This window comes from Anthonomus grandis, chromosome 1 (genome assembly GCF_022605725.1).
Source record: "Anthonomus grandis grandis chromosome 1, icAntGran1.3, whole genome shotgun sequence".
NCBI classification, from domain to species: Eukaryota; Metazoa; Arthropoda; class Insecta; order Coleoptera; family Curculionidae; genus Anthonomus; species Anthonomus grandis.
The window spans coordinates 54,300,382-54,327,216 of NC_065546.1; the positions used below are offsets into that span (position 1 = coordinate 54,300,382).

At 33.0% G+C, this 26,835-nt stretch overlaps 1 protein-coding gene and 2 long non-coding RNA genes across 4 annotated transcripts in view; 2 read left to right on the plus strand and 1 right to left on the minus strand.

The window, feature by feature from the left end:
- The window catches only part of LOC126745822 (xanthine dehydrogenase-like), a 60,013-nt gene that overhangs the window by 14,205 nt on the left and 18,973 nt on the right, over positions 1-26,835 (minus strand). The window contains exons 13-20 of one of the 2 annotated variants that reach the window (XM_050453840.1): positions 22,540-22,723; positions 22,269-22,491; positions 18,640-18,796; positions 18,385-18,578; positions 8,457-8,615; positions 8,270-8,398; positions 2,599-2,729; positions 2,381-2,535 (exon numbers count right to left, since the gene is read on the minus strand). In XM_050453840.1, the coding sequence (XP_050309797.1) occupies positions 2,381-2,535; positions 2,599-2,729; positions 8,270-8,398; positions 8,457-8,615; positions 18,385-18,578; positions 18,640-18,796; positions 22,269-22,491; positions 22,540-22,723 (1,332 nt within the window). Of the gene's footprint in view, positions 1-2,380; positions 2,536-2,598; positions 2,730-8,269; positions 8,399-8,456; positions 8,616-14,268; positions 15,479-15,533; positions 15,698-18,384; positions 18,579-18,639; positions 18,797-22,268; positions 22,492-22,539; positions 22,724-26,835 lie in introns of those variants that run through there. The other variant, XM_050453845.1, reaches the window with a different exon arrangement.
- LOC126745854 (uncharacterized) lies at positions 16,807-17,098 on the plus strand. Its single transcript, XR_007663738.1, has 2 exons — positions 16,807-16,939; positions 16,998-17,098. It is a non-coding gene; the product is annotated as an uncharacterized LOC126745854 (long non-coding RNA).
- On the plus strand, positions 24,635-26,028 carry LOC126745849 (uncharacterized). The gene is made up of 4 exons (XR_007663737.1): positions 24,635-24,823; positions 25,081-25,242; positions 25,301-25,444; positions 25,694-26,028. It is a non-coding gene; the product is annotated as an uncharacterized LOC126745849 (long non-coding RNA).

The following is a 26,835-nucleotide window of genomic DNA, read 5'->3' on the forward strand; positions in this document are numbered from 1 at the left end:
AAATTATTTATCATCCAGTTTTCTCAACAATGCAATAATATCCGGCATAGAGCAAACGGATACAAACTTTAATAGTTTTATTTTTTCCGATGAGATGCTCAATGCAAATACAACAAACGATATAGACGCGCCAACAGAAACTCCTTTAGATTTCGAAAAAAACCTACAAGAAGGAAATATTAGCAATGAAGATAATGATGAAGAAGATGCCAAAAAATCATCCAGAAGAAGAAGATAATGAAAACAACGACCCTACATATCAAATCGGCAATGATAGGGAACAATATTCTGATGAAGAAAATAATGATTCTAGTGAAGAAGTTTCACGAAAAAGGAAGAAGAGAAGATTTTCTAATCCTGCAGAATGGAAATATAATGCTAATAAAAGAAATAAAGAGAAAGGGGTTCAGTATATGGGTAGAAAAAATAACAAATTCGACAGAAAGAAAACTAAGAGAGTAATGAAAGCGAGATGTCTGTGTTCAAACAAACCTTTGAAAACCGGTAAAGAAATAGTAATTCAGTGTTACAAGTTGACAGATGATGAGCGAAAATTAATTTTCGCAAAGTTTTGGTCCCTTTCGTGGCCTGAGAAGAAGAACTACATTTCTGCAAAAGTCTTAAAGAATAAAACGAAACCGGAAAGATCCGGAAGTAAGCCAGACGACAACTTCGTATAAGTATTTTCTTAAAAAGAAAAGCGAAGAAATTAGCGTTTGTAAGCTTATGTTTTGTAATACATTAGGAATTTCTATGAGAACCATATCAGAGTGGATAAAAGATGAAATGTCTAGCCCAGCCAAAAGAGAAGATGAACAAAATAGTGATAAAAATATACAAAATAAACCTTCATGATTTGATGAAGGAAAGATACATTTGAAAAAATTCTTTGAAGACCTGCCTAAACTTGAATCACACTATTGCCGGAAATCGTCAACAAAATTATATGTAAAGCCAACGTTCAAAACCAAATCGGAGCTTTATTTTCTCTATAAAGATAATTGGTGTGTAGAACATAACAAAACTCCATTATCCATTGCCACATTCTCAAACATGTTTGAAGATCTGAATTTAGCGTTGTTTTTGCCAAAAAAAGACGAATGCGATGTCTGCGTAGGCTACAAGACAAAAAATTTAGAGGAATCTGTTTACAGGGAACACATTATCAAGAAAGAAGCAGCACGGGAAGCAAAAGCAGAAGACAAAAATTCAAAAAATAGAGTTTTTACGATGGACCTTCAGTCAGTACTGTTGTGCCCGAAATCGAACGTATCAGCTCTGTACTATCGGACGAAGCTTATTGTACACAATTTTACAGTGTTTGATTTGCATTCCAAAGATGGCTATTGTTTTCTCTGGCACGAAGGTCAAGGGGATCTCAGTGCCAATTGTTTTTCATCAATAATTTGTAACTTCTTGATTAATAATGTAATTCCTCAGCTTGAGCCAATGCAACAATAATATTATATAGTGACGGTTGTAGCGCTCAAAATCGTAATTGCACTTTAAGCAACGCCTTGGTAAAACTTGCACTCGAAAAACATGTTTGTATCATCCAGAAATATTTCGAAAAGGGCCACACCCAAGTGGAGTGTGACTCTATGCATTCTACCATAGAGAGGAAATTAAAAGGTAGAACCATTAATGTGCCAGCTGATTATGTCTCCCTATGTAAATTGGCTCGAAAAAATCCTAGACCGTATGAGGTGAGCTATTTAGATTACACTTTTTTCAAAGACTTCAGTAAACTTAATTTAATAAAATCAATTAGACCGGGATTTAAAGTTGGTGATCCAACTGTCAACAATCTTAGAGCTCTGAAGTATAATCCAGATGGTAAAATCGAGTTTAAGATTCAACATTCCGGGGAATTTCAAGATATGCCTATCAGAATAAAACCAAGTTTAAATTATGTATCGATTGACTCTCTTCCCATATAAAGAACAATTGAAAATTAAAAAAGAAAAGTTCGAACATCTTATGTTTTTGAAAAAATGTCTTGCCAGAGATTTTAACTAGATTTAGACTAGAAACATGAATAACTTAACCATAAGACTTATCCATTTGATTCTTTTTTAATACTAATATATAATGTATGTAGTATATGTACTCTTACTCTTTTTCCAAGTTCTTTATGTCGTTTTATTAGTACTTATTTTCGATTTAATAAAAATAATGCCTTAGGTAAATAGTACCGTTGTTTTATTAGGTGAAATTTGCATAAGTACCTGTTCGTATTATTACTTATTTCTTGAAAATCTTATCATTTTTTACCTTTTCCACCATAACACCTGAAATTTGCAAATCCTTGTTGGTGAATTTTTTCAAAATCAGTTGTAAAATATAAATTAACGGATTGTACTACTTAAGAAAAAATTACCCATATCTATTAAAGGACTCATGCTCTGTCCGACATCCTCCAGAATATCGGTGCGAAGAATTTCATGTTTTCCAGTGAGAATATCCACTTCCACCTCCATTACGCAGCAAGCAAACACGTAATAGCTCTTAACATCCGGATTGGTTGAAGAATAACTTTAAAACAGGCAATAATTAATAAACCCACATAGTGTCACTCTTCATTACTTCCTCACTTACAAGCCGGATGAACTGAGGTTTACACTATTGGCATAACATAAAGCGATCAGCTCTTCCCACGTGGCATTCGGATTCTGATCCCTAATCGGTTTGATGCGCTCGAGTAAAACGTCACAAGCTTTCAATAGGGCCTTAAAACATTTAAAAAGTAATATATATATAATATATTACTTAGATTATAAATATTAATATTATATAATAAATAAATATTACGTAAATAAAATAAATTGCACTGAGAAACTTCTCAACTCAGGTGAGTTAAGTTGGCTCTCCTCAGTTGTTTTTTGTTTCTCAAAATGCTAGCGCAGAGACCTTATACCTATAAAGGAGGCTAAGGCATTCCTCTTAAAAGCTAGCGCATTTGCAATCATATCAAGGAGTGAATTCTGGAGGTAGTGGTTGGTAATGGTATGCAGAAAAAAAATTAGCATCCAAAAAAGTATTTTTTTATATACATTTTAAGCTGACTCAAAACTTATTTAACTAAGTATACCGGGAATTCTTCGAAGGTACTTTGATACGTTCATTTAATATACGGTATGTTGAGCACAATATTTAAATTACATTTTGAGATATCAAACGACATTTTTTAATAAAAAGAAGTGATAGGCTTGAGGTACATTTAAAAACTAATATGATTTTTTAAGCAATAATTTTTTTTTAATTATTTGAAACATTTTGGACCTCTTTAGGAATTCCTAAAAGTGAATAAAAAAATATCTCTCACTATTCACGACATTCCAATTTTGAGTACGTAAGTACAACTAAAACATATTTTTTTAAACTAGTTATATTTAATTTTTTTCCTGACGTTTCAATGTACTTTATACTTATTTATTTAAACTCCAATCAAAACACATTAATACTGTAATTACAATGAGGGAGTGCCTACCAACTAACTAAACAAAACCAAACTAACCTAATAAAAAAGAAACAATAAAATTAAACTATAGGGAAAAGTTACAGAAAGAAAGAAAATAAAATTGAGTATAGTAATAAGCACTAGAACACCGGATTATAAAATTAATTTAATTCCACAGAGTTGGATCAATTTATTGCAAGTTAGCATGATTTTAAGGGGTGATAGATAGACTAGCCAAACTCACATTAAATAATTTAGTGTTTGTAGGTCTAATGGCTACCTTGGGGACATTAAAATCTATTCTATTAATTAAATTCAGATTACTGTATTTTTTGTCGTTCACCAAATTATATATAAAAATAACGGACATCTTTAAGTCACAGCGTCTCTCCTTTGACTTAAAGATACTATGTTGAAATTAGTTAACATACTTCTGTAAGACACCATATATGGATATGTTATTCGCAACGGCCGAAATCGCCCACTGTCCGATTTTTGTGCACACAACGCGTTACGGGTATAAAAATGTATCCAAGATGCGATCAGGGACTTTTTTTTCAAGCACTGAGTAGACCGAATTATCCAGAACGCGTTTTGGGTAAATGACGTCACCCACAATGCGAATGATGGTTTCGTCCGCCGTGGTTTTGCTTTGTGGAGCATTTCTTTTGCCCACGTCGCGTTCTGTCTATTGCGCTATACCCAGAATACGTTTCAAGTAAAACAATGAACAATATAAAACGTTTATTAAAAGGTACACACCTATCACAGAGTTACAGTATATGATAGATATTATATTGAAAACAAAACACCAAACGAAATGTAGAAATAGGAAAATAACAATTATTTGAAAAACACTATTTGTTCTTACAAGAATTACTCTTGTGGCATTTGGAATTACATTTTATATTTAATTTTACACATGCACATGCTTTAGTTTGACAACCTTCCAAACAGTTACATTTAACAAAACCTTGTTTAGACCCCGAAGACAACATGGCTTCCTGGCGCACATTGACAGAAGAATCTGCAGCGACCTCAGATTAAGATAAAAATACTAAAGGAGATAATTGAAACTCATTTTTGCTGTATAATCGTGTCAATTTTCCATTTTTGGTACCCAGAACGTACAATCCTTGATCGGTTTTTTCCATAATGACTGATAATACGTTTCGAGGAGCTAAACGTACATTAACAGGTGGAAATTTGCTTTGCGATTGGTTAAGCATTTTATCAGCTTGTTGTTCAAGCCCCCGTTTGCAACCTCTTCTCTCCGTATCAGTTGCCTTTTTATTACCACAAAGTTTGCATAATGGTAAATCCCAATCAGTGGCACTGGCCATATGCAATGACCCATTACATTCAATGCACTTATTGCGTGGGACGTACATATTATCACAAACAAAACAATTCATCATATCGACATTTCCATTTACCAACGTTCCCTCGTTCGTATTATTTTCGACTTCTATATCTAATTCGGTTTCCATATGAAATTGCGTTTCGTTTCCTCGTTCCTTTTGGATATTAAATTTGGTGTCGTTATCTTGTTCTTTTTCTAAAGATTCTTTTATTAATTTCAGATGCTCTTCAAGTTGTTCTTCAGTCTTAATTTCATTTGCTACACAGGTGTCCAAGCATGAATCCAAAAGTCCATTTCTCTGTGGAGTTCCAAACATGGCTTCATAAGGTGTTCGCTTTAGACCTGTAGGGAAACTGTGGTTTTTTGTAATCTGAATAATCCGAAGACCTTTTACCTAATTTTGACAGTTATTATCTGACATCCAGGCTACAAGGCTATCGCGAACATCTTGATTTGCTCTTTCAACGGAGCCCCGACTCCTGGGAGTGTCGTGGTTTACTGTGAACGATTTTTATGGCTGACCAACTTGCTGCTAATGATCTAAAATGTACTCAAATAATGAAAAGCTTTTGTACAATGCAATCAAATTTAGCTGGTTGCTGAATTCTCTTTCATTGTCACTATGCAAAATATTTGGGGCTCCAAACAAACAGAATATATCGAGAATAACATCTGCCACTTCATTTGCTGTCTTTGTTTTAAGTGGTCGTAGTATTACAAATTTATTTAGGTGATCTTGATAATTGAGAATAAATTTATATTCTCCATCAAAGTGAGCCTTTTGCATATCGATAAGGTCAACCTAAAGAAAAACATTAAGTTAGTGGTACTGTGATAATAAAGTTACAGCAAATCACAATGTCATCAAGGTAAATACAATATAACGTAACAGAACACATAACGATGGAAATAACAATGACAAATGTTAATTAACATTGCAGTATTTCTTTTTTATTTCATTTTCCATTGCCTTTTCTCTTTTGTGTCCTATTTGTAAATGAGCTGTGTGCATTATATCATACATTTCACTTGCTGCACAATAAAAAATTAAACCTGATTGGTTTCCTAAATGTTCCTTGTTAACTAGTTTATCTTTTTCGCCAACTGTTAATAGATCATATCGTTTTAGTCTACGATATTGTTTGGATGATAATTCTAGCCCATCCCGTCTCCTTTGAAGTGCTACTTTTGTCTCATTTACAATTTCTAAGTAAGGTTCGTCTGATAATAACAACGACCTGTCTTTTTTCTTTAACATTAATTCCCATAATCTTTGTTCAAACTCGAGTTTTCATCTTGGAATATTCTCAAAGACACACACAATGAATCACAAATCACAAGACATAAAAATACAATACTTGCACCCGTCATCTATCCGTACGTGTCACAGACTGTCCGACAACCGGCATATTTACCTCCAACGCATTCTGAATAAATCTTAATACCCAGAACGCGACATAGGCAAAATGAATGCTTTACAACGCGAAATAAAAGCGCGCTAAAACTTTATTCGCGTTGTAGGTGAGGAAATGTATCCACAACACGTTCTGGTCAATTATCTTTACTCAGTGCTCGAAAAAATATATCTGGTTGCATCGTGGGTAAATTACTATACCCACAACGTGTTGTGTGCAAAAAAATCGGGCAGTGGGCGATTTCGTCTATTGCGAATAACAGATACATATTATATGATTATACAAAAACAAAATCACATTTCGATCAACGATGATATAAATTGCACTTTCAACTGCAAATGATGAAATAGCTGTTACATGCCATTATGTCTATAACCATCTGATACACAATGACGTCTCCTACTGCGCCACTCAAATTAAATGAATTTTGGTTTATATTTGATTTATTTTGGAATTGCATTAAAACGCATTTCGAGACTGTGATTTTCTATATTAGTAGGTTTAATCAATATATATGAACTGTAAACATTTATGGGAGTATCTCTGCCCTGTAATACCATTATATATTTTATATTTTTAATTCGGACATATCGCTTAGATATTCACGCCCAGTGCCTGTAGGTCTTTTGCAAATTTTCCAAATAGAATTTTGCCGATTGACTGCAGTATTTGTAGAAAAATCATAAATACTTGTTAAATTCATAGCCTTCAAACACTACAAAGTAGTTGCAATATCTTAGTTATGTTTTTATCACGCTAACAATGGTTTAAAAAATTTTTATTGACAGGCAGCAATACAGTATATTGTATATTCAAAACGAAAAAGAATAATAACTTAATTTAACATTCCAAATGAATTTTTAGAATAAAACTGACAATAAAACATTAAATATCAGATAACATTAGTAAGCATATACATAAGCAAAATAATATATCTATATATGTAGCGTGGCATAATTGTGTATATAACTAATTCTAAACGCATCATTCAAGCTCTTGTTCAAATAAATAATTTTTTAAAACTAACTGGATATTTACCAAAAAATAATTTTTTAATTGATTTTGTATTTGTATTTAAATAAAATATACAACTTTATATTTAATTAATTTCGACGCTGGCATTATTTAAATGAAAAAAGCAGAATTAGTGCTATTCATTTAGAAATATTTAAAATAGATTTGCGAATTTTTTTAGAGCAATGCCCGACTTCAACTAATAAGCAATAACATATTATTATACTTATAATGTATAATTTATTAATGTATATTGAAATATCGGGAAAAAAATTTTTTTAAATGTTTTATTTGTTTGTATACAGGGTTACTTACTTAAAGTTGGTATATCGTAAACAGTGAGAGACGCAGCATTGGCTACATAAAAAAAATATATTTTTTTAATAACTTTTTAGATTTTCTAAGAAAATCCAAGTGTGAGGTGTTTTTTAAAGGTAACTCAACCTTATCACTTCTTATTTTAAAAAAATGTCGTTTGATATATCCTTAAAACATTGAAAGACAATGCCTTTCAATGTTCTAAGGATATATCAAAATATAATGTAAATATTCTGAATATACTGTATATTAATTGAACATATCAACGGGTATTGGCTCTTTAATATATAAGTAAGCAACTATTGATGAATTTAATTTATTAATAATTACTAATTGTTACCAATAAATCTATTTTTTTAATGAAAAAAAATTATAAAGTTTTTGGGGTGAAGTACTTTCGAAGAACCTAAGGTAAAAACGTTTTGAGTTAGTTTAAAATGAACTTTTTTAGACTTTTCTCAAAAAATACTTTTTTAGACACTAAATTTTTTTTCTGTATAGAATCTTTTAATAACCATGCTTTAATTAGCTTGTATTAACCTACCACTACTCCCAGAATTCACTCATGGATATTATTGCATATATTGTGCGCTTGCTTTTAAAAGTAGTGCGCTAGATATAAGTTCTCTGCGCTAGCATTTTGAGAGAAAAAAATCCAACTGGGGAGGACCAACTTAACTGATCTTCTTCTCAACTCACATAAACGACATTCTCGGACGTTTGGCTACCTCCGCTCGCCATCACGTTCGGCGCGATCACGTTATAAGTCGGTTTCACTGAGACTTTCTCTATGGGGATGCCGAACTTGTAAGCAGCCACTTGAGCCACCTAAAAAACGCATTAATTTTCTTCAATTTATCCTTTGGTTTAGTGGCGTTTTGTTTACTTTGGTGTTGATCCCTTGGCCCATTTCCACGCCGCCGTGACTCACCGCCACCCCACCGTCCGAGTGAAATATTGACACTAGGGTGTTGTAAGTGGCGTCCAAGTCTAACAGCCATCGCATTGGCACGAAAGACATGCCTCTCTTTTTCCAACGGTTGTTCTAAGACAGTTTGTGGTATATTAGAAGAGATTAAATGATTAGGAAAAACCAGAAGTGGTTGAGGAAAGCAGGAGAGAAGTGTTTAGCGATGTGTTTGGGTTTGGCAGACTTTTGTTTATTGTATTTTATTTCATTATTACAGCCAATTACAGATACCGAAATTACCTATGACTAATAAATTCAAAATAATCAGAAGCACTAAGTAAATGATGTGACAAAATCCTACATAGCTCTTAGAAAATTATCTAAATACCTACTAGCACAGGAACTAACGTTATAAACGATTTAAATCCTGCATCTGAGAAGCATACAACCTATCATTTATAATTCTAGTAGTTACTAGCATGAATATTAAAAGAATTGCACATTTTATATATTGGTGAGCTTTTAAAAATATTTGTCCTTGGAAAATCTAAATTGAAAGTTCTTCTTTGTCGAGTGTTTCCAGCATTGACAAAAAATGGAAGCATTGAAAGTATTTCTGGAGAGATAATTTTATTTGTTAAGATTTTATACATATACACAAGGCAAATTTGTTGGTGTCTATTTCCCAGGAAGAGCCTATTAAATTCCTGCAATAACAATAAATGGTTATAGCCCTGACTTGGATGATATCCATATTTTTGGAAAAACATGTATTTCAGAAATTTACGTTGTACACGTTCTATAGTTTTAGTCCACACCTCATATTGTGCCTACCATGTAATGCTACAACACTGGCAACACCAGAGTGTCAAACAATTTTAGACAACACTCAACACTAAAACCCTTGGTAGACCTGACGATAAACCCCATTGTCCTATGTGCTTTATTTACAAACTCAACAATGTTGTCTGTAAAAGTCGAATTACAGTCCACAATAAGTCTTTCTCATGCTTACGGTCTTGTACTGGTGTAGGGGAGAAGGGGGCACATTTGAACTTCATTCAAATTTCCCGCCTCTGGCGCGATAATCGTTAAAAACGGCACGTGGTTGAAGTTTGAAGTAACTAGTGCAAGAAGGCAACTGTATTGTGCAGCGGGTTCCACGACTTGTTGTATCGCAAATACGAATAAACCTTGTTTTTCAACTTTTTTCTTGTAATATTTCCTACTTAAACAAATTAGGCTCAACACTAAACTATAAATAGGACATTTAATCTGCAGTAGGTCGTCAACTAGACTAGGTATGTAGATCGTTTTGTGACAATATGTGACTTTTGAAGTTAGGATAGTTTTAGCAAACGTGGTTGAATTCGAGTGTAAACACAAGAGGTGTCTTTGAACTTTGAAATGGGGCACTGTTGAACATTGTTCAAAGGTACCCCATTAGTAGTAAAAAATGTTTCTAAGTAGCATTGTTTTTCTAGATTTGCAAATCACGATGGTAAGACAATATAAGAGGAAGAAGGAAACTGGGTTTACTGAGGAAGACATGGAGAAGGCGATAGCGGTAAAATATATTTTAACGTGTTCTAAACTACAATATGGCTTATTGTATAAAAATCTGAGGGTATTGGCATTTGATTATGCAAAAGCTATGTCTATAAAATATCCACCTAGTTGGGATACTAACAAAATGGCAAGGTTAGATTGGGTTCAAAGGCTTATGAAACGCCATCAAAATCTTAGTCTCCGAAGGCCTAAAAACACGAGTATGTCACGTGTTACGGCATTTAACCAAACTGCATTAACAAGTTTCAAGATAATCTTGTGCGCTGTTACAAAAAATACAATTTTCCTGCACATAAAAATTTTAACTTGGATAAAACGGGTATAACCACTGTTGTAGATGCGCCAAACATTATAGCTGAAAAGAGAACTAAGCAAGTGAGCCAAGTTACTTCCGCGGAAAGGGGCACTCTTGTAACTATGTGTGCCATCGTGAGTGCAGATGGAAATAGTTTTTATATTCCCACGAGCTAGATATCACGACAGTTGCCTCACAGGTGCTCCAGCTGGAAGCATAGGACTAATAAACAATCCTCCTAGCGGTTGGATAACAAAAACGTTATTTATAAAAGTTCTTGAACATATAAAATGTTTTACAAAATGTACTCAAAATGAAAAAAATTTAATAATGATGGACAACCACGAATCCAACTGTTTGCTAAATGCCATTAAATTTGCAAAAGAAAATGGCTTGGAGGTGGTCACTACACATACCGCCTCATTATAGTCATCGCCTTCAGCCACTGGACGTTTCAATAATGGCTCCTTTTAAGGCTAAATTAAAAATAGCGCAACATGATTATTTCATTTCGAATTCCGGAAAAGCCATAACAATCCATGACCTGCCTGGGCTGGCAAATATAGCTATTTAAGCATCATTCACTCCAAAAAACATAATATCTGGTTTTCAAAAAACAGGGATCTGGCCGTTAATTAGAAATATTGCAGCAGGAAAAGCATCTACTAATGATGTTGCTGAAATACCAAAGGAACAAAAAGACTCTCTACCGTCTACTTCATCTGCAGCTCCGATCACTTCTGTAGCATCAGCTTCCACGACCTTATTAATTGAACCTGAAGTAATATCTCCTGAGGTGGTCAGACCATTTCCCGATATTTGTTCGACTTCCAAAATGCGTCGCAAAACAAAAAAGTCTCTGTTTCTTACAGATACACCGATTAAAGATACTATTGAAGCCCAAGCAGTTGCTCGGGAAGCTAAGAAAAGAGTACAAACGGTAGCCAAGAAGCCAAGAGTGAAGAGAGGAATATTGGCAGATAGTGACTCATCATGTGATGATGCTATATCCCTACAAGATGATTTTGAAAATGAGTTCGAGCTGTCAAGGTCATCTGATGAAAATGAAGATTCGCCAAATTTGTCGTCGGATGTACAAATTGACGATTATGTTGTTGCACTAAGAAAACATTGGTTTACTACGTAAAAAAATTATCGGGCAAAAAGAAGATGAATATATCATTAAATTTTTAAAGACAAAAGGACGGAAATTTTATTATCCCGCAGTCGAAGATATAAGCACAGTAGCGTCTATGGATGTAATAAAGAAATTACCTGTTCCGCATCAAAAAGATACTGAGAGGACATCTTCATTGCTGGAGTTTAAGCTACAGTTTAATAAATTTAATTTACGATAGATTTTTTGTAATAAAAATCAATAAAACTTTCAATATATATGTACTGTTTATTTGTGCTCCTTTGCCTGTTCAAATATACCCCACAGCTGGGGTACATTCGAACAGTATGAAATTTATTGTTTATTTGCGTGTCAAACAAAACACACTAAAATTTCAATAGTTTTTTCAGTCCGAGCTTAAAGTAAACATATTCTACATCCGGAAAAGCTGTTGGTCACTTTTATATTGGAATTTAGATTTTTTCGGGACTTTTGAATTTTAGTAAATATGTTCAAAAGTGCCCCCTTCTCCCCTACCATTAATGCTATACTCATATTTAAACACATTTTTATTAAGAGTTAGAGACATAGAACAACACTTTTTTTCATTAAAACTAAAATTATTTAAGTTACACCAGTCTACAACACTTTGTAAATTTATTTGCAAGGCATGACAATCCTCTAGTATACTAATTTCCATATACATTTTAATGTGGCATTTATAGCAATTAAAAACAAATTGGATCCTTGGGGAACCCCAGAGGTACTAGTATAAATATTAGACTTTGCACCCCTGACTTCAAAATATTGCTGCCTATCGGTTAAATGAGAAATTATTAATTTTATTAAAATATTTGTAACATTTACTTTTATAGAGAGATTTTACTATGTGACTATGTTTCACTCTGTCAAAAGCCTTCTCCATGTCAGTATAAATTACGTCAACTTGCTTTTTCTTATTAAAGACATTATGTACCATTACCATACTATTATTCAGTACATACTGACAAAATGTTATTAGGTTAGTCAATGTCGAGTTTCTTTGGTAAAAAACCAAGTTGATCTTCCGATATACTATATTTTACTTCATGATATAGTCTACCAAACAATATAATTTCACTTTAGATACAGAGGCGAGACCTTTAAAAGTTGTAAACAGAGCTCTAAAGGAATATGAAAGTAAAACATTTTCAAAGTATTGGAAACGAGACGCGAGGCTTATTACTTCGTCAAGAATTAAAACAACTATTAGACCAGAATCAAAATACTATGAGCTAAAGTACTACTGCATATTTGGAGGCCAAAAATTTCGAAAGGCGGGATGTAATATAAAAAAGGTATGAACTTATAAAAAGGAAAATCCTTGTCCTGCAAGCATTGCTTCCCGAGTTTCCCAAAATGGCAAATGTTTAGAAGTCAAAGCAATCCAAAAAGAACACAATCACGAAACCAGCAAGGTATTATTTGATTTTTTGCCGCAGCAACGCAAGTTACCCCACCATAGCAGGGAAAAGGCAAAAGAATTATTATTATTAGATGCAAAAAAAGTTAAGGAAAAATTGGAGAAAGATGCCGGTTTAAACCTAACTTAAGGAAAAGATCTGTCTAACATAAAGCAAAGTTCCGCCAACAAAGCACTCATAGATTTAGAGCAGTGCGTAAACATTTTAAGAAAATCATATAACTGTGAAGTCAGTATTTTAAAAGACGAAACTAACAACTTTAAAGGTATGTTTATGCAAAACAAAAAAATTAAGATGACTTTCGATGCTTTTCCAGAGTTTTTAAGTCTTGACGGAACTTATAAGTTAATTAATATGGATATTGCCTTGTTTTTAATTATATGTGAAGATGGAAATTGCCAAACCGAAGTAGTCGCATTTTGTTTACTTACGCATGAAGACAAAGAAAGTTTTGAATGGTTTTTAAATGGGTTTAAACTTAAAAATCCTAAATGGGCCGAAATAAAGTGTGTGATGACTGATAAAGACTTACTAGAACGAAAAATTGTTAAAGAGTGTTTTCCTGAAGCTAATATTATTATTTGTATTTTCCACTCCATGCGCACATTTCAAAGCAAGGCAAATATGGAAATATCTTCTACGCAAAGAAACTTAAGTCTTGAAATTATTCAAAAGATGGTTTACGCCAAAACTATGGACAAATTTGAAGACTTGTACAAAACTATGTGCGGAAATGTCCCCAAAGTGGTTTTAGACTATTTTAATGTGAACTGGTACAGAATTAAAGATGAATGGAATCGGTTATTTAAGAAACTCCGTAAGTCCAAAAAATACAATTTTGGGAAAACTGGATATAACGTCCTACAAGAAGTTACAATAAATTTAAAGTTGTTTCAATACTAATTTAATGAAGAATTTAGTGTTAAAAATTAAAGACAACATAATAGCAAACCAAAAAAAAATGTTTTTTAGCTCAAAAAAAATTTTGAAATTTGGAAACATACGGGGTTTCTCAAATGAATGCCAATTTTCAGAGTATTAAGGTTAAGGTAAACTAGTATAATAAATACAGCCTAAAAATTTTCATGATTAAATCATGTATTTATTACTACGGAATCTACAGAGTATCCCACCGAGTCAATTCCCCATAAAAGTTTTGTATTTCTTTGTCTTGGGGTATGTACTGCATCAAGCTCCTAACGTCATTCAGTTTGGTCACATTGATAGGAACAAGGCCATTATAAAGTGCCTCTTGGGGCAAACTAATCCTCGTTGATGCCAATAATTTCAATGAAAATGAATGAGATTTCAATCCATCAATGAAATCTCGAGCTACAACGACTCCGTTCACTTCCTTCACAATATTCAAATTGATTGAATTTAGAGATAGTGAACGATTGCTTTAGTTCTTTGGGTAATTTTCTTTGATATGACTCATTAGAGAGCACATTCTTCTTAAAGAACTTTGGCCACCATTTTTGAAAAGTTAAGACCTCATGAGTTTGTAAACGTTTAACAGTGAATTTTCCACGAATTGAACAGGAATTTGCAATTAATGACACATATTCCTTCATTGTGTAGATTTGATCAGTTCGTCTAATTTTCCGTTTAACGACACTAAAGTCTCTGTCACATGGCAAGAAAGAGTGACCTCTGACAGGAAAATATTGAAAAATTCGTTGAAACCTACCAGTTAATTGCAAAGCCATCATCAGTCGAACAACAGCGTGGTTGTTATTCTGGCCCCAGGCTCCGTCTGAGAATACATACAATTCTTTAACAGATGGGTTAATTTCTGTATTAATATAATCCAGCAACATGGAACATACTTCATCGGGTCCTTTTTTTGCCTCTCCTTCATAATAGATGTAAAATCTAGAAGTATCATTGCGCAACTCATGAATATTAAAAACATCTACTGTTAGCTGTCGTAAATAAAATGATTCCTGTACTGGAATTACAGGAAGATGCAAATTTTGCATAAAGTCCATGCAAATACCCATAACAGTTTGATCTTCTGAACATTTTTTCTGAATCTCTGAAATTTTGGAATAAAATTTTTTTGCACGGCGATTATGCACCATCTTTTCAGCAATCGCTACCCGTTTAGCATTTTCGTTTAAGGTAGGACTCTTAATTTTAACTGACAGATCCTCGCAAGTACAGCATGTGTCGACTTGCGGTTGTTGAAACTGTAAATCAATATTTTCATATAAAATTTGTATTTGACCCTATTTTTTAAATCTGGGTACTTTTCTATAAAAAGATTCCACATAATTTTAACATTTAAACGAGGGTTAAGGTAAAGCACTTCACGGGTGGTATAATGCGCAATTTTTGTAGGAAATGAGGAAATATGTTCGTGGATTTTTTGCACAATTTCTCTAGGCATTACATTTCCGGGAGTTTTTTTGCCTCTCTTATCTTTGGGAGCACTGCCGGCAGCCGAAGTTTACATATTCTTCGCATTCTATCATCGGTGACACCATAGGCACTAAGAAATGCTTTTTTACAAACATTGATTCTAGTCTTTCCGGGAACATTTATCAAATACCTAAAAAAAATGTTTTGTCGGATTACCTTTTAGTATTATCTCATAAATTAGGTACCTAAATGATGGATTTCTCTGAAGTGCTTCTTCATTTCTTTTGCCACGTCGTCTTTTTATATCAAAGATATCTATGTTGTTTTGCAGTAAAATATCTTGCTCGTCCTTGTTTTGTAATGAAATTATTCCATTGTACACGATTTGAAGGAGAACGAGATTATAAGGCTATAAAACAAATGCAAAAACGCTTGGTTACAAATTTTGATATATCTTATGATGAAAAGAAGTATATAGAATATTTAACTGAAGAATCAGCAAAAATTGTCCTTAAGCAATTACAACTTAGCAACAAAATTAACCGTTCATTTTTTTCTGTTACGACTTAAGGAGATATTAGTTGTGGGATAGATTTTTGTACATGCAATTTTTCCATCGGAATGTTATTACCATGTAGACATATTTTTGCGCTAAGAAAACGATTGGGTCTTCCTCTGTTTGCTAAAGGAGTCGTAAATAAGCGGTGGACATTAGAATACTACAAAACAACGCAACATCTTTTTATAAATCAAGAAACTTTAAAATTTGATAGTAACAATGACATTTAGAAAGAAATGGAGCAGAATATTAATATTAATACTGTACCAATTAATAAGCCTCAAACATATAGTCAGAAAAGAAGAAAAGCTCTATTTATCAGAGATTCACTTGCTGATTTAATGGGACAATCTTGTGGTACTTTATTTGAAGATAGACTCGATACACTCAAAACTTTAGAAATCTTATGGAAAGAAGGACATGAAGTAGTTTTAAAAATTAAAAATGAAGATACTAAGGACGAAATTATTTTGCCTAGTAAGTAAAGGAAATTTTTCTGAGTAAGACCTTATGGGCCCTTTTTCGTTATACATATTTATTTTTATATTACCATAATATTCAGTAATGGCATTAGCATTACTTACCGGTAATAATTGTTTAAATACTTATATTAATCTCACTTCTCTAAGTGAATTTTAAATGACCCCTATATCTAAGAATATGTCTGCTCGCTAACACCAAAATTCCTCATTCCCCTCCTAAAAATGAACGAGGAACCAGACGTGAGAGGAGTGGACAAGCACTTAAAAGGGAACCATTTTCATGTATTCGATGCATTTTGAATGTATACTTCATTAGTACTCAAATTAAGTAACTAATCCCGTAAAACCTTGCCGATTATCAAAAATACCGGCCGGTAGCGGGAGTAACAGCCTATGGTATGTTCATTTTTATTATCCTTTTTCTCTCATAAATTTATTGTTCTCACCCCCACACATAATAATGTTGAATTTTAGCCTCAGCTGCAAAATCAAAGTGTTCAAGACACGTTTAATATTAACGATATGGAAATAATATATTCTGGCGAAACTAATGTTAATGCTATAGAGGAAAACTACGATTTGGAACAGAACGATTTACATCAAAATTATGGTAAGCTTAAAATATTTTTTTGTCCATTACACATATTTCACTATACCCCTTTTTCAAGTGAAGCCACTAATGAATTAAATAGTATGGCGTATACAGAAGGTAATTCAGTTTCTGAAGAGTTTGATGTTCAAACTGAGGTTTTGACAGATACACCTAAAGGTAAATTCCAAGTAATCTTTTATTTATTAAAAAAAAATCCGTAACAAATCATTTTTAGAAAATAAGATTATAATTTTACAAAATATCAAGCTTCCGAAAGTCATTAAACGACGAGGTCGACCAAAGGGCGCGGATTTAACTGCCATTGGAATACCAAAGAAAAACAATCGTATAGTTCCTTTTAATCGATTACATTTTCAAGAAAAACAGAAGAGAATTCTAAGCTGGGTGGTAGAAAAGAATCTTTCAGAAACAATTGACAGTACTGTGCTTATTGAGAAAACTTTTGTTAAGACCGACATAGAAAGAGTTCCTCATTCAATTCTAGATGAATATGTAGACATTAGTTTAATAAGGTAGGTAACCATGCCTTAAATATGGTTTCTATATAATATTACAAGTTTTTATTTTTATATTATAGAACGTTTTTTAAAGATGATGCATGGAATTTGGTCACAACGTTATGTAAGAAAAAATCAACGTCCTTTAATTTGCTCTGTATGTGGCTATGATATATCGTCTAAAGAAGAAAAAATAACTTGTAGTTTATGCCTACTTAAACGACATATTAAATGTACTACATTGAAAAAGAAGCCAAAAACTTGGTTTTGCGCCTTTTGTAAAAAAAAATTATTTTTAAATTTTATTACAATTTCTGTTTGTATTTTTTTGTTGTTTAAAGAATAAATCATTTTATTTTTTGTAGCATCTGTTTCTGTACTCAAAAGTTTTTTAATAGAATTTAAAATTAAACTATACTATACAAATTTTGAAAATAATATTGAAATAGTGTCTAATTATTTTATAAAATCTAACGGGATTTATAGAAACACCGGCGAAATATTATTATGTCATCAATACATACCGAGATTTATGCGGACATCGGAACCGGGAGGCAAGACACAGCGTAATAATAATGCTAAATATGCATAATTCCTTCCGACTAAAATTGGGATACTCATAAAACCCTTGGCTTTAGGTTTATATTTAACACCAATTTAGAAAGAACATAAATCAGACTATATACAGAGATATTTTCATTGAACTACCCTTAAAAATAAGAAAAATACAGCGCATTGACTATGAGGGCATATAAACAAACAGAAAATCTCTCCTGATTAAAACTGGCATAAAACCTTGAGTCTAAGGTTATATTCAATACCAATTTATACAGGGCTAAATCGGTCTATATACAGAGTGATTATCATTGAGCTGTCCTTGAAAATAAGAAAAAGTCAGAGCCTCGACTAAACAAAAAAAAAGTCCTTGGATCTGTTACTCCTTACCTTATTAAACAGCTCCACATTCTTCCTCCTCTTAACCACGTCATCATTCTTCAACATATCATCGATAAAATCAAGCAAAACGGCATTTTCCTTTGCGTTCATATTAATCTTTCTGACGTCCAACGGATCCAGATTCATTTCACACGCGATATGCTCCATAATGGTTTCAATGGCGGCCGTACCTTCCAAAGTACCTGGAAAGCAACAAAATATCTTAAAAAGGGTAATTTTAACGGAAAACCTTTCCTCGTTCACCTGGAGCCCTGGTATAACAGAAGGCCGGCAAGTCAGTTTTTACAGTATAAGTATCAAATGTCCATGTGTCACTGTTATAGCAGTTCTGGAAGCTCGGGATAATATAGGGATCGAGTGGTTCGTTACCTCCCACTCCGAAATCACTATATAAATTCGCCTGGAAGTTTATAATTGAGTTTAATTTATATCAAGAAGAAACGACACACTTATAGCGATTATAGACCTAACCTCACTTTTGTTTATTTGTTGGCCTCTGATAATTTTTGTGAACTTTTCACTAAATCTTTCTTTAAATTGAATATGAATAGTTAGTTTTGGCTTAGTGGTGTGTGTTCTCGTCCCCTATTTCCGAGATCCTATAAAGATTGCTATTTCTTGTTCTATTTGAAAGTTAAAATTGTTTTTTTTAAATAATTGCTTATTGACCTGTTTGGCTTGGTGAATCGTATTTCAAACTTGGAAACTAAAGTTCAGGATATTAAAAACAAAACAGATAAGTGTTTAGAAGTTGGCTCCATGATCAATGAAACTAAAGAAGAGGTAAAACTCTTAAATGTTGCTTTTTTATCATCCTTGAATGGCATCAGGAACGATATTAAATTATTACAATAGCCTCAACCAACCAGCTTGCCTACCACTCCATCGGTAAGTGATAATCTCATACAGGAAATGTCCGGACGACAGAAAAAGCAAACAAGCATAATGCTTTTTAAAATTTTTCTGGGGATAATGATGATAGCACCCGCGCCAAAGACTTACTGGATAGTATCACTAGATGACAAACACAGATTCGTAGTGCGACCAGAGTTGGCCAGAAAAATAAGAATGGACATACGTCCCTTAGAGTCGAATTAAGTAGCAACGAGGAAGTAGTAAGGGTTTTGAGAGGCAAAAGAAATCTGGACAGGACTACATTGAAGCTGATCTTACACTTCAACAGAGAAAGGATCTAAATGAGTTAAAGAGCAAGTTGAAGGAGAGACAAAGAAAAGGTAAAAAGGATCTAGTTATTAAGTATTTTGCAGGGATTCCTAAAATTGTTTCCAAAAAAACTTTAAAAAACTGAATGTGCCGCTTCTTTAGTTCCCATTGATGGTCTATTATCAAAACGTGAGGGGTTTACGAATTACGAACCAAGCTTGACTCAATATCATATAATTGTCTTAAATGAGACCACTCGGGTTTTATCATCAAGTAAGGAAATTGAGGCACTGTTTGTTTGTGTAGGCTCAGGAAGCCATCAGCTATTAGTGGCTACTTCATATTTTCCGCCCAGAAGCCACTCTAACAAGTATGCTATTTTTGTGGAGGATTTGGAGGGACTGGTGGACGGACTTCCTTATTGTCAATTGTTGGTTGTGGGCGATTTTAATCTACCTCACTGCCGATGGTTGGACGAGGAACTCGGATCAACTGCTGTGCCTCTGGCCTCAGCATCACCTGGTGAAGTCGAATCTGTCCAGACAGTGTCTGGTCTTTGTGCCCTATACTGTATAATTTATTTCAAGTCAACCATATTTCAAATGATACTGGCTCAATTCTGGACTTGGTATTGGCACCTTTTGTAGATGTAGTTGTTTCCATGGCAGATTTTCCAGTGTACTGTTGTGTGAAGTGTGGTCTTAACAGAAATTCAAGTAAAATGACTGGCTGTAGTTCCTATAGAGACTTTAATTCGGTCGACTGGGATACCATTTTGGATTTCCTATCGCAATTTGACTGGGATACACTGTTACGACGAATTTAGCTTTGAACGATATGTTAAATGTATTCTATGAAATTATGTATTGACTGCTTTGTTCCTTTAAAGAAATATTCCGCTAAAAAAATTCCATATTGATTTTCATCAGAGTTAAAAGAGTTAACAGTTGCAAAGAAGAGGGCACACAAAAGATTTTTAAACTGACAACTGGATGCCGATTATCCTGCTTTTTCGGTTCTACGGTCAAGATGAAAAATTTAAAAAAAACACTGTTATGATGAATATGTGTTTCTTACAGAGCAATATCTTAGGAATAATCTGCGAAATTTTTGGAAATTTGTAAACAATAAAAAAGGCCCCTCAAGAAATATTTTACAAAAAAGGTTAAATGCTCTTCTGGTATTGATATAGTCAATCTGTTAAAGTCCACACAGCATACAGGTCAAGAATTATAGACCAATTCTATCTCAACCTCTAACCTCTAGTTCTATCCCAAACCTTTTTGAGAGGATTGTTTATGGTTTTTTGGTGCGTCATCTTGATGTTGTAATTAATGACAGACAATTTGGTTTTATGTCAGGGCGGTCTTCCGAGCTGAATATTCTCACTTTTACAGTCTTTTGAGGAGGGTTGTCATGTACATGCAGTGTATACGGACTTCAGTAAAGCTTTTGACCGCGTCAATCATGCATTTTTGTTAAGCAAACTAAGCAAGTAAGGCCTTACCGGTCCCCTATATATGTGGCTGAAGAGCTACTTATCTAAACGTAGGGAGATTGTTAAACTGTGCAATTTTGAATTAAATGAGGTACAGACTCCGTCTGGTGTTCCCCAAGGATCCCACCTGGGGCCGTTGCTTTTTAGCATCTTCATCAATGATATTGGAAGTTGTTTCATGAATAGCTACTAACTGAAATTTGCGGATGACCTTAAGGTTTACCGTAGAGTCTCAAATTTGGATGATTACCTGAAACTTCAGTTTGACTTAAATAGGCTTGCTGGTTGGTGCACCGCTAATAATATGGTTTGAATTGAATACCAGTAATTGTCATTGCATACTATTCTCTCGAGGTACAGGCCAGCTTAATCATATTTATACTATTAATGCCACTCCTCTGGGAGTGTTATCTAGTGTAAAAGACCTTGGTATAACTTTGGACTCCCAGTTAAATTTTTCTCTTCATATCACAACAACTGTATTAAAGGCTTTGCAAATGCTGGGTTTTATTAAGAGGTGCACCAGAGATTTCCAAGTAATGTCTACTTCTATTAAGTTTCTTTACTGTGCACTAGTTCGTCCTCACCTAGAGCATGGTTCATGTATTTGGTCACCTCATTATAACAAACACATTCAGATGATTGAACAGGTTTAGCATAAATTCTTAAGATACATTGCGTTCAAAAGCAATGTTCCACTTCCTATTATCTACCACGAGTTTGAGTCTGAACTTAATATCCATACTCTCCAAAGTCGTCATAAACATCGTGACCTGTTAGTCTTCTATGACATTCTCCATTCTGGATCTTGCTGCCCAGATATACTCGGTAAAATTGGTCTACATGTTCCTTATAGGCAGACCCGTCAGACACCCTCGTTCCATATTCCATCCCACCGAACCAATTATGGAAACAATTCCTTTGTTACCAGGGCAGGTAAACTCGCTAACCAGTACTCGGATTAGTTGAATTGTTTTACTAATAGAATAGATTTTTTAAGACTGTTGAAAACCAATGTTCTGTGAATTTATTCTGTGATGTGAAAACATGTAAGTCAAATAGTACCCTATCTATTTTTAAGGTTTTTATCAGGTATTATTATGATTTTTGTGCAATGTGTAGTGTAGGTTAAGTTTTTCTTCTCTTGTAAAATGTTTTATATTGTTACAATTGCTCGTTGGAAGATAAATAAATAAATAAATAAATATACCTCAAGATACTGTACGACACCCTTAGCGTTCACTCCTACATCGTATTTGGCATAAAGCGGAAACCGTTTGCCAATAATATCCATGTTATCGCTCAAACTCATCCAGATACTGACCGGTTTTTGGAGTTTCCAGGCGGCCAGGGCGGCTGCCGCCGAACAAAACGGGTTTCTGGTTAATTTCGCACCGAATGCGCCGCCCAAACGTCTTACAATAACGCTGATCCTGTAATCATAAATTAGTATTTACGTTTGTAAATAATTCGATGTTTACTTTTGTGAGGGAATTTTCAGGACTCGCGAGATCACCGCTTGGGTGTGATCCATCCATTGGGTGCCGGCGTGAACTTGTAGACCGTCCTCGGTGGGGATAACCAAACAGTTTTGGTTCTCCATGTGGAAATGGTATTGGGTGTTTATGTAGGATTCGCCTTTTATTACTCGTTGAACATCTGAGCCTAGAAATTCATAGTATAATTGGAATTTTGCCCCAGAAATAAACCCAATTTAAAATATGTATTGTGCAAACAATTTTTCTTAAAAAAGGTATACTCAAAGAAAATAACATTCATAAGCTATTTAAACTGCTTTATTATACTTCGCATAAATGATAAAATATAAATAATTTAAAAATAAAAAATATGAATATTTTCCAGTAAATGGGTTTATAACAGATAAGTCCAGAGTAACAAATCTTACAGTACTTTCGGAGCATATAGCTGAAGCCATATTAAATAAGAACCAATTAGATGTTATTTATCCAGACTGTGAGAAGGCATTCAATAAGGTTAAACATGATTTGCTGCTGAATGAATTGGTTAGATTAGGCATATCTGAGGATGCCTATTGTTTTTTGCGATCTTATCTGTCGGACAGGGTGCAGCTGGAGAGAGTGGGAGGATGTGTGCCTGAGAGCTTTGTCCCCACCTCCGGAGTGCCCCAGGGTAGTAACCTAGGGCCTTTATTTTTTTTTATAAGCTTTATTAACTCATTACGCGTCTGCCTCTCCTCGGCAGGCTTATTGGTCGCGGATGATTTCAAATTCTTTAAGACTGTTACATCACGTGAAGACTGCGACAGCCTCCAGTTGGATATTGAGAGTATTAGTTAGTAACTGGTTCAAAACCTATTGAATGTTAATAAATGTTCTGTAGTATCATATACAAGAAAAATCAATCCAGTAGAGAATAACTATCATATCAGCGGCATTAAATTAAACCGTTTCATTGAAACCAGAGTCGGGTGTTGTTTTTAATTCGAATTTCAAGTTCAATAATCATTTCATGTACATTATACAAAAGGCTCTTAAATCTTTGGGTTTTATAACTAGAAACAGCAAGAATCTTGAAATACCAACTATAATAAGCTTAGAACATTGAAAGGCTAGAATTAGTAAACAACAACTTTGTTTGAGTCCAACATGTGCACAGGGGCAAGAGGGGTGTTTTATTTACAAACATATGTGCTGATTCTCTGTTGTCAAGTCGACACAAATTTCCAACGGAGGAAATTTTTAGCTATATTTTAACAAACATTATAACGTTAATGTAACTTATTTCTGTTATATTTTATAGGAAAATTTAAAATAAAAAGTATAAATACTACAATTAACCTATTTTAAGAATAAATATAATATCCTTAAGCAAAAAAAAAAACAAAATTATTAACATTCTTATCCCTAAAACTGCTTCTAAGAAATTTGAAGCGACAACACCGGAGCTTAAGCGCCTAAACCATACGCGTTGTGTCATCTGTCAAACGGCTTTTTGTTTATATTCGGGATTCGTGTATTTTCTTTAATTTTTGGTTTAAAAAGGAAAAAAGGCCACGTTTTAGTGTTTTTTTAAATTGCTAGGATGGCAAAAACTTGTGTCGTTTGTGTCGCATCATGATAAAAACGTGATTCAAGCCGATCTTTTCACAAGTAAGTACCGATACTTTCATAACATCACATCATGGGGTAACCATCATCATAAACGTAGAATAGGGGATCTTATAGATATAAACCTAATAAAAATTTGAATGTGAAAGTGTGCGTAAAATACCAACATATTTATATTTTTAAATCTAAATATTTTTTTGAACATATTCATCTATTAATAGGCTATAAAAGATATAAAACTAGAATTTTGTCCCTGGTTTTATTACAGGATTTTATGTTTTTTTTGTTGTTTTGGCAGAAAAAATGCATAATACCTATGTACCTATCTATATATAGTTTGATATCTATGTATAAAGTTAATTTTGTCTTTCTTTAAAATTTGTTCCATAATTTTTTTTGTTTTACCTTATTGCAACTTACAATAATATATATAGTAATTGGCACCACATATTAATTTATTACTGTAATTTTTTCCTGCTTTTTGATTAAATATCAAATACTTATTATAGATTGCCCAATGATTATGCCCAAAGGGAACAATGGGTTTCATTAATGGAAATCAACACATTTAAAAAGAACATATTTGTTTGTTCAGATCACATCCTTAGAAGTGATATAAGGGAGATAATATTATCAGTAGCCAGACTTTATTAAAAAAATCAGCTCTACCTCAAAGGTAATTTTTTAAAATATATTTTTCTAGTATATTTATAGGTATGAGTATATTTTACCTTAGAATTATTGATAAAGGTTTGCATGCTTTTATTTACTACATTATGTAAGCTAAAAAAACAACCTTTTAAAACTTGTGCTTGGGCTATGTTGTAAAACATACAGCTTCTTCACAAAAAGTATTAGTGTTACTCATATAAGATTTATTTATACCTAATACTTATTAAATTAGGTATGTGTGTAAAACTATTGTTTTACTAGGATTTCTGATGCACTGGTTAAAAACACAGCAGCCAATAATTCAGTTAATTCACCAAGTGATTTACCCTTCAAAGCTACAGGGGTAGCTTTCCTGAAGAGTGCAAAAACTTCTTTAGCTTTCAAAATGGTATATAGTACAAACAGTGAAGCTAATATAGACACGTATGGATAATTAAAATAGATTAATATTCTTGATACAGCAAATTTTGTATAATTACAGATCTGATCATTCATCATCAACAATAACTGCATCTGAGAATTATAGTTCTACAGTAACCGTGGAGTCTAGGTCAACAATTACTATTTCTCATCCAAGCCGTTTTTGTTTAACTGCTACACATTCCCTGACTCTGCCAAGGAAAAGGTATAAATACACTCAAAATAGACTACTAGTTTTATGCCATATCATCCTATTCTATATATCTTATTTAAAAGTGATATGGTATTTTATTGTATTATATTTGTTTAATTAAATGCAATTAATCAAATGTATGACATTACAAAGATTCTCTATAACATACATTTTATTGATCAATTGGATTATCATAATACATTTTTTTAATTTTTTCTTTTTAATTTTGGTAATACTATATTTTTATGTATATTATTCTAGGGTAAAATCAAAATGATATCCTGAGGACCTAAGCACTGATGATTCCACCGTTTCAAGAGCTTAATCACTTGTTACCAGATTATGGAAAAAAAATAAAGAACAAAAAATTAAAATTCGAAGATTGCAACAAGCAAATTTGCGCTAAAGAAATTGAATTAGATGTCTCAAGTCATTATTAAAATACTTACATGAAATAATAACATGATTTTATGGAAAAGCCCAACATACTACATATTTTATTTGACTTGTAAAAGCACTTGTTTGTATATTACTACTAATAAACTCTCTAATCTAATCTATTGTACATAGTCTTTATTCTTAGCTTTGTTTTTTAGTATAAATTAATATGATATAATATTTGGTCTTAGGTATTATATAGGTCACTATTAAATGTCTCAAAACCATTATACAGGCTAAATACTCATAATAAAAATCTTATAACCTACAAAAAACCTGCAACTCCTTCACAATTTGAACATCCTTGTAGTTTTAACTTTTTCCGCTGAAGCAATACTGTCCCTTTGAAAAAGTCAGCAGCATAGAAGTATATATTATGTGATGTAAGTAAGTGATGTAAAACTGAGTTTTGTCCAATATAACAATAACAATAAATTTTTGCAAAATGTTAAAAATTTGTGTCTTAAAACATGATTTATTAAGAAATCTATAATATTATATTAATAAAATATTTAATTTCCATAAAAATGCTGCCTTTCATTAGGACCTTCCTCTAATGAAGTCCATTAAAAAAAACACATAAATAGCTCATAAATGGTAATATTACTTATACTCAAACTCTTTAATTATTAATTAATAAAAATTTATCAGGTAAATATTTGTTGACGACGTCACTGGTAAAGAGTGCTTGTATCTGTGACATAAACAATGCGATCGAGCGGCGTTGCGATGCCATTACCGTTTTCTCGTTTCTTCGTACTTTATTTTCATTTACTTAACTTATATTGACTTCGATATAGAGTATCTTATCAAATTTATTTTTAAAAAATGCTTGATATTTTATTAAAGGGGAGCAGTAGTATTGTTTTGTGCCTTCGGAAACAACTGAAAATTTTTATGATATTATAAAGTGATTTTTGCCATTTCTCTATAAGCACTTGGCATCATTGCATCAGAGATGTTGC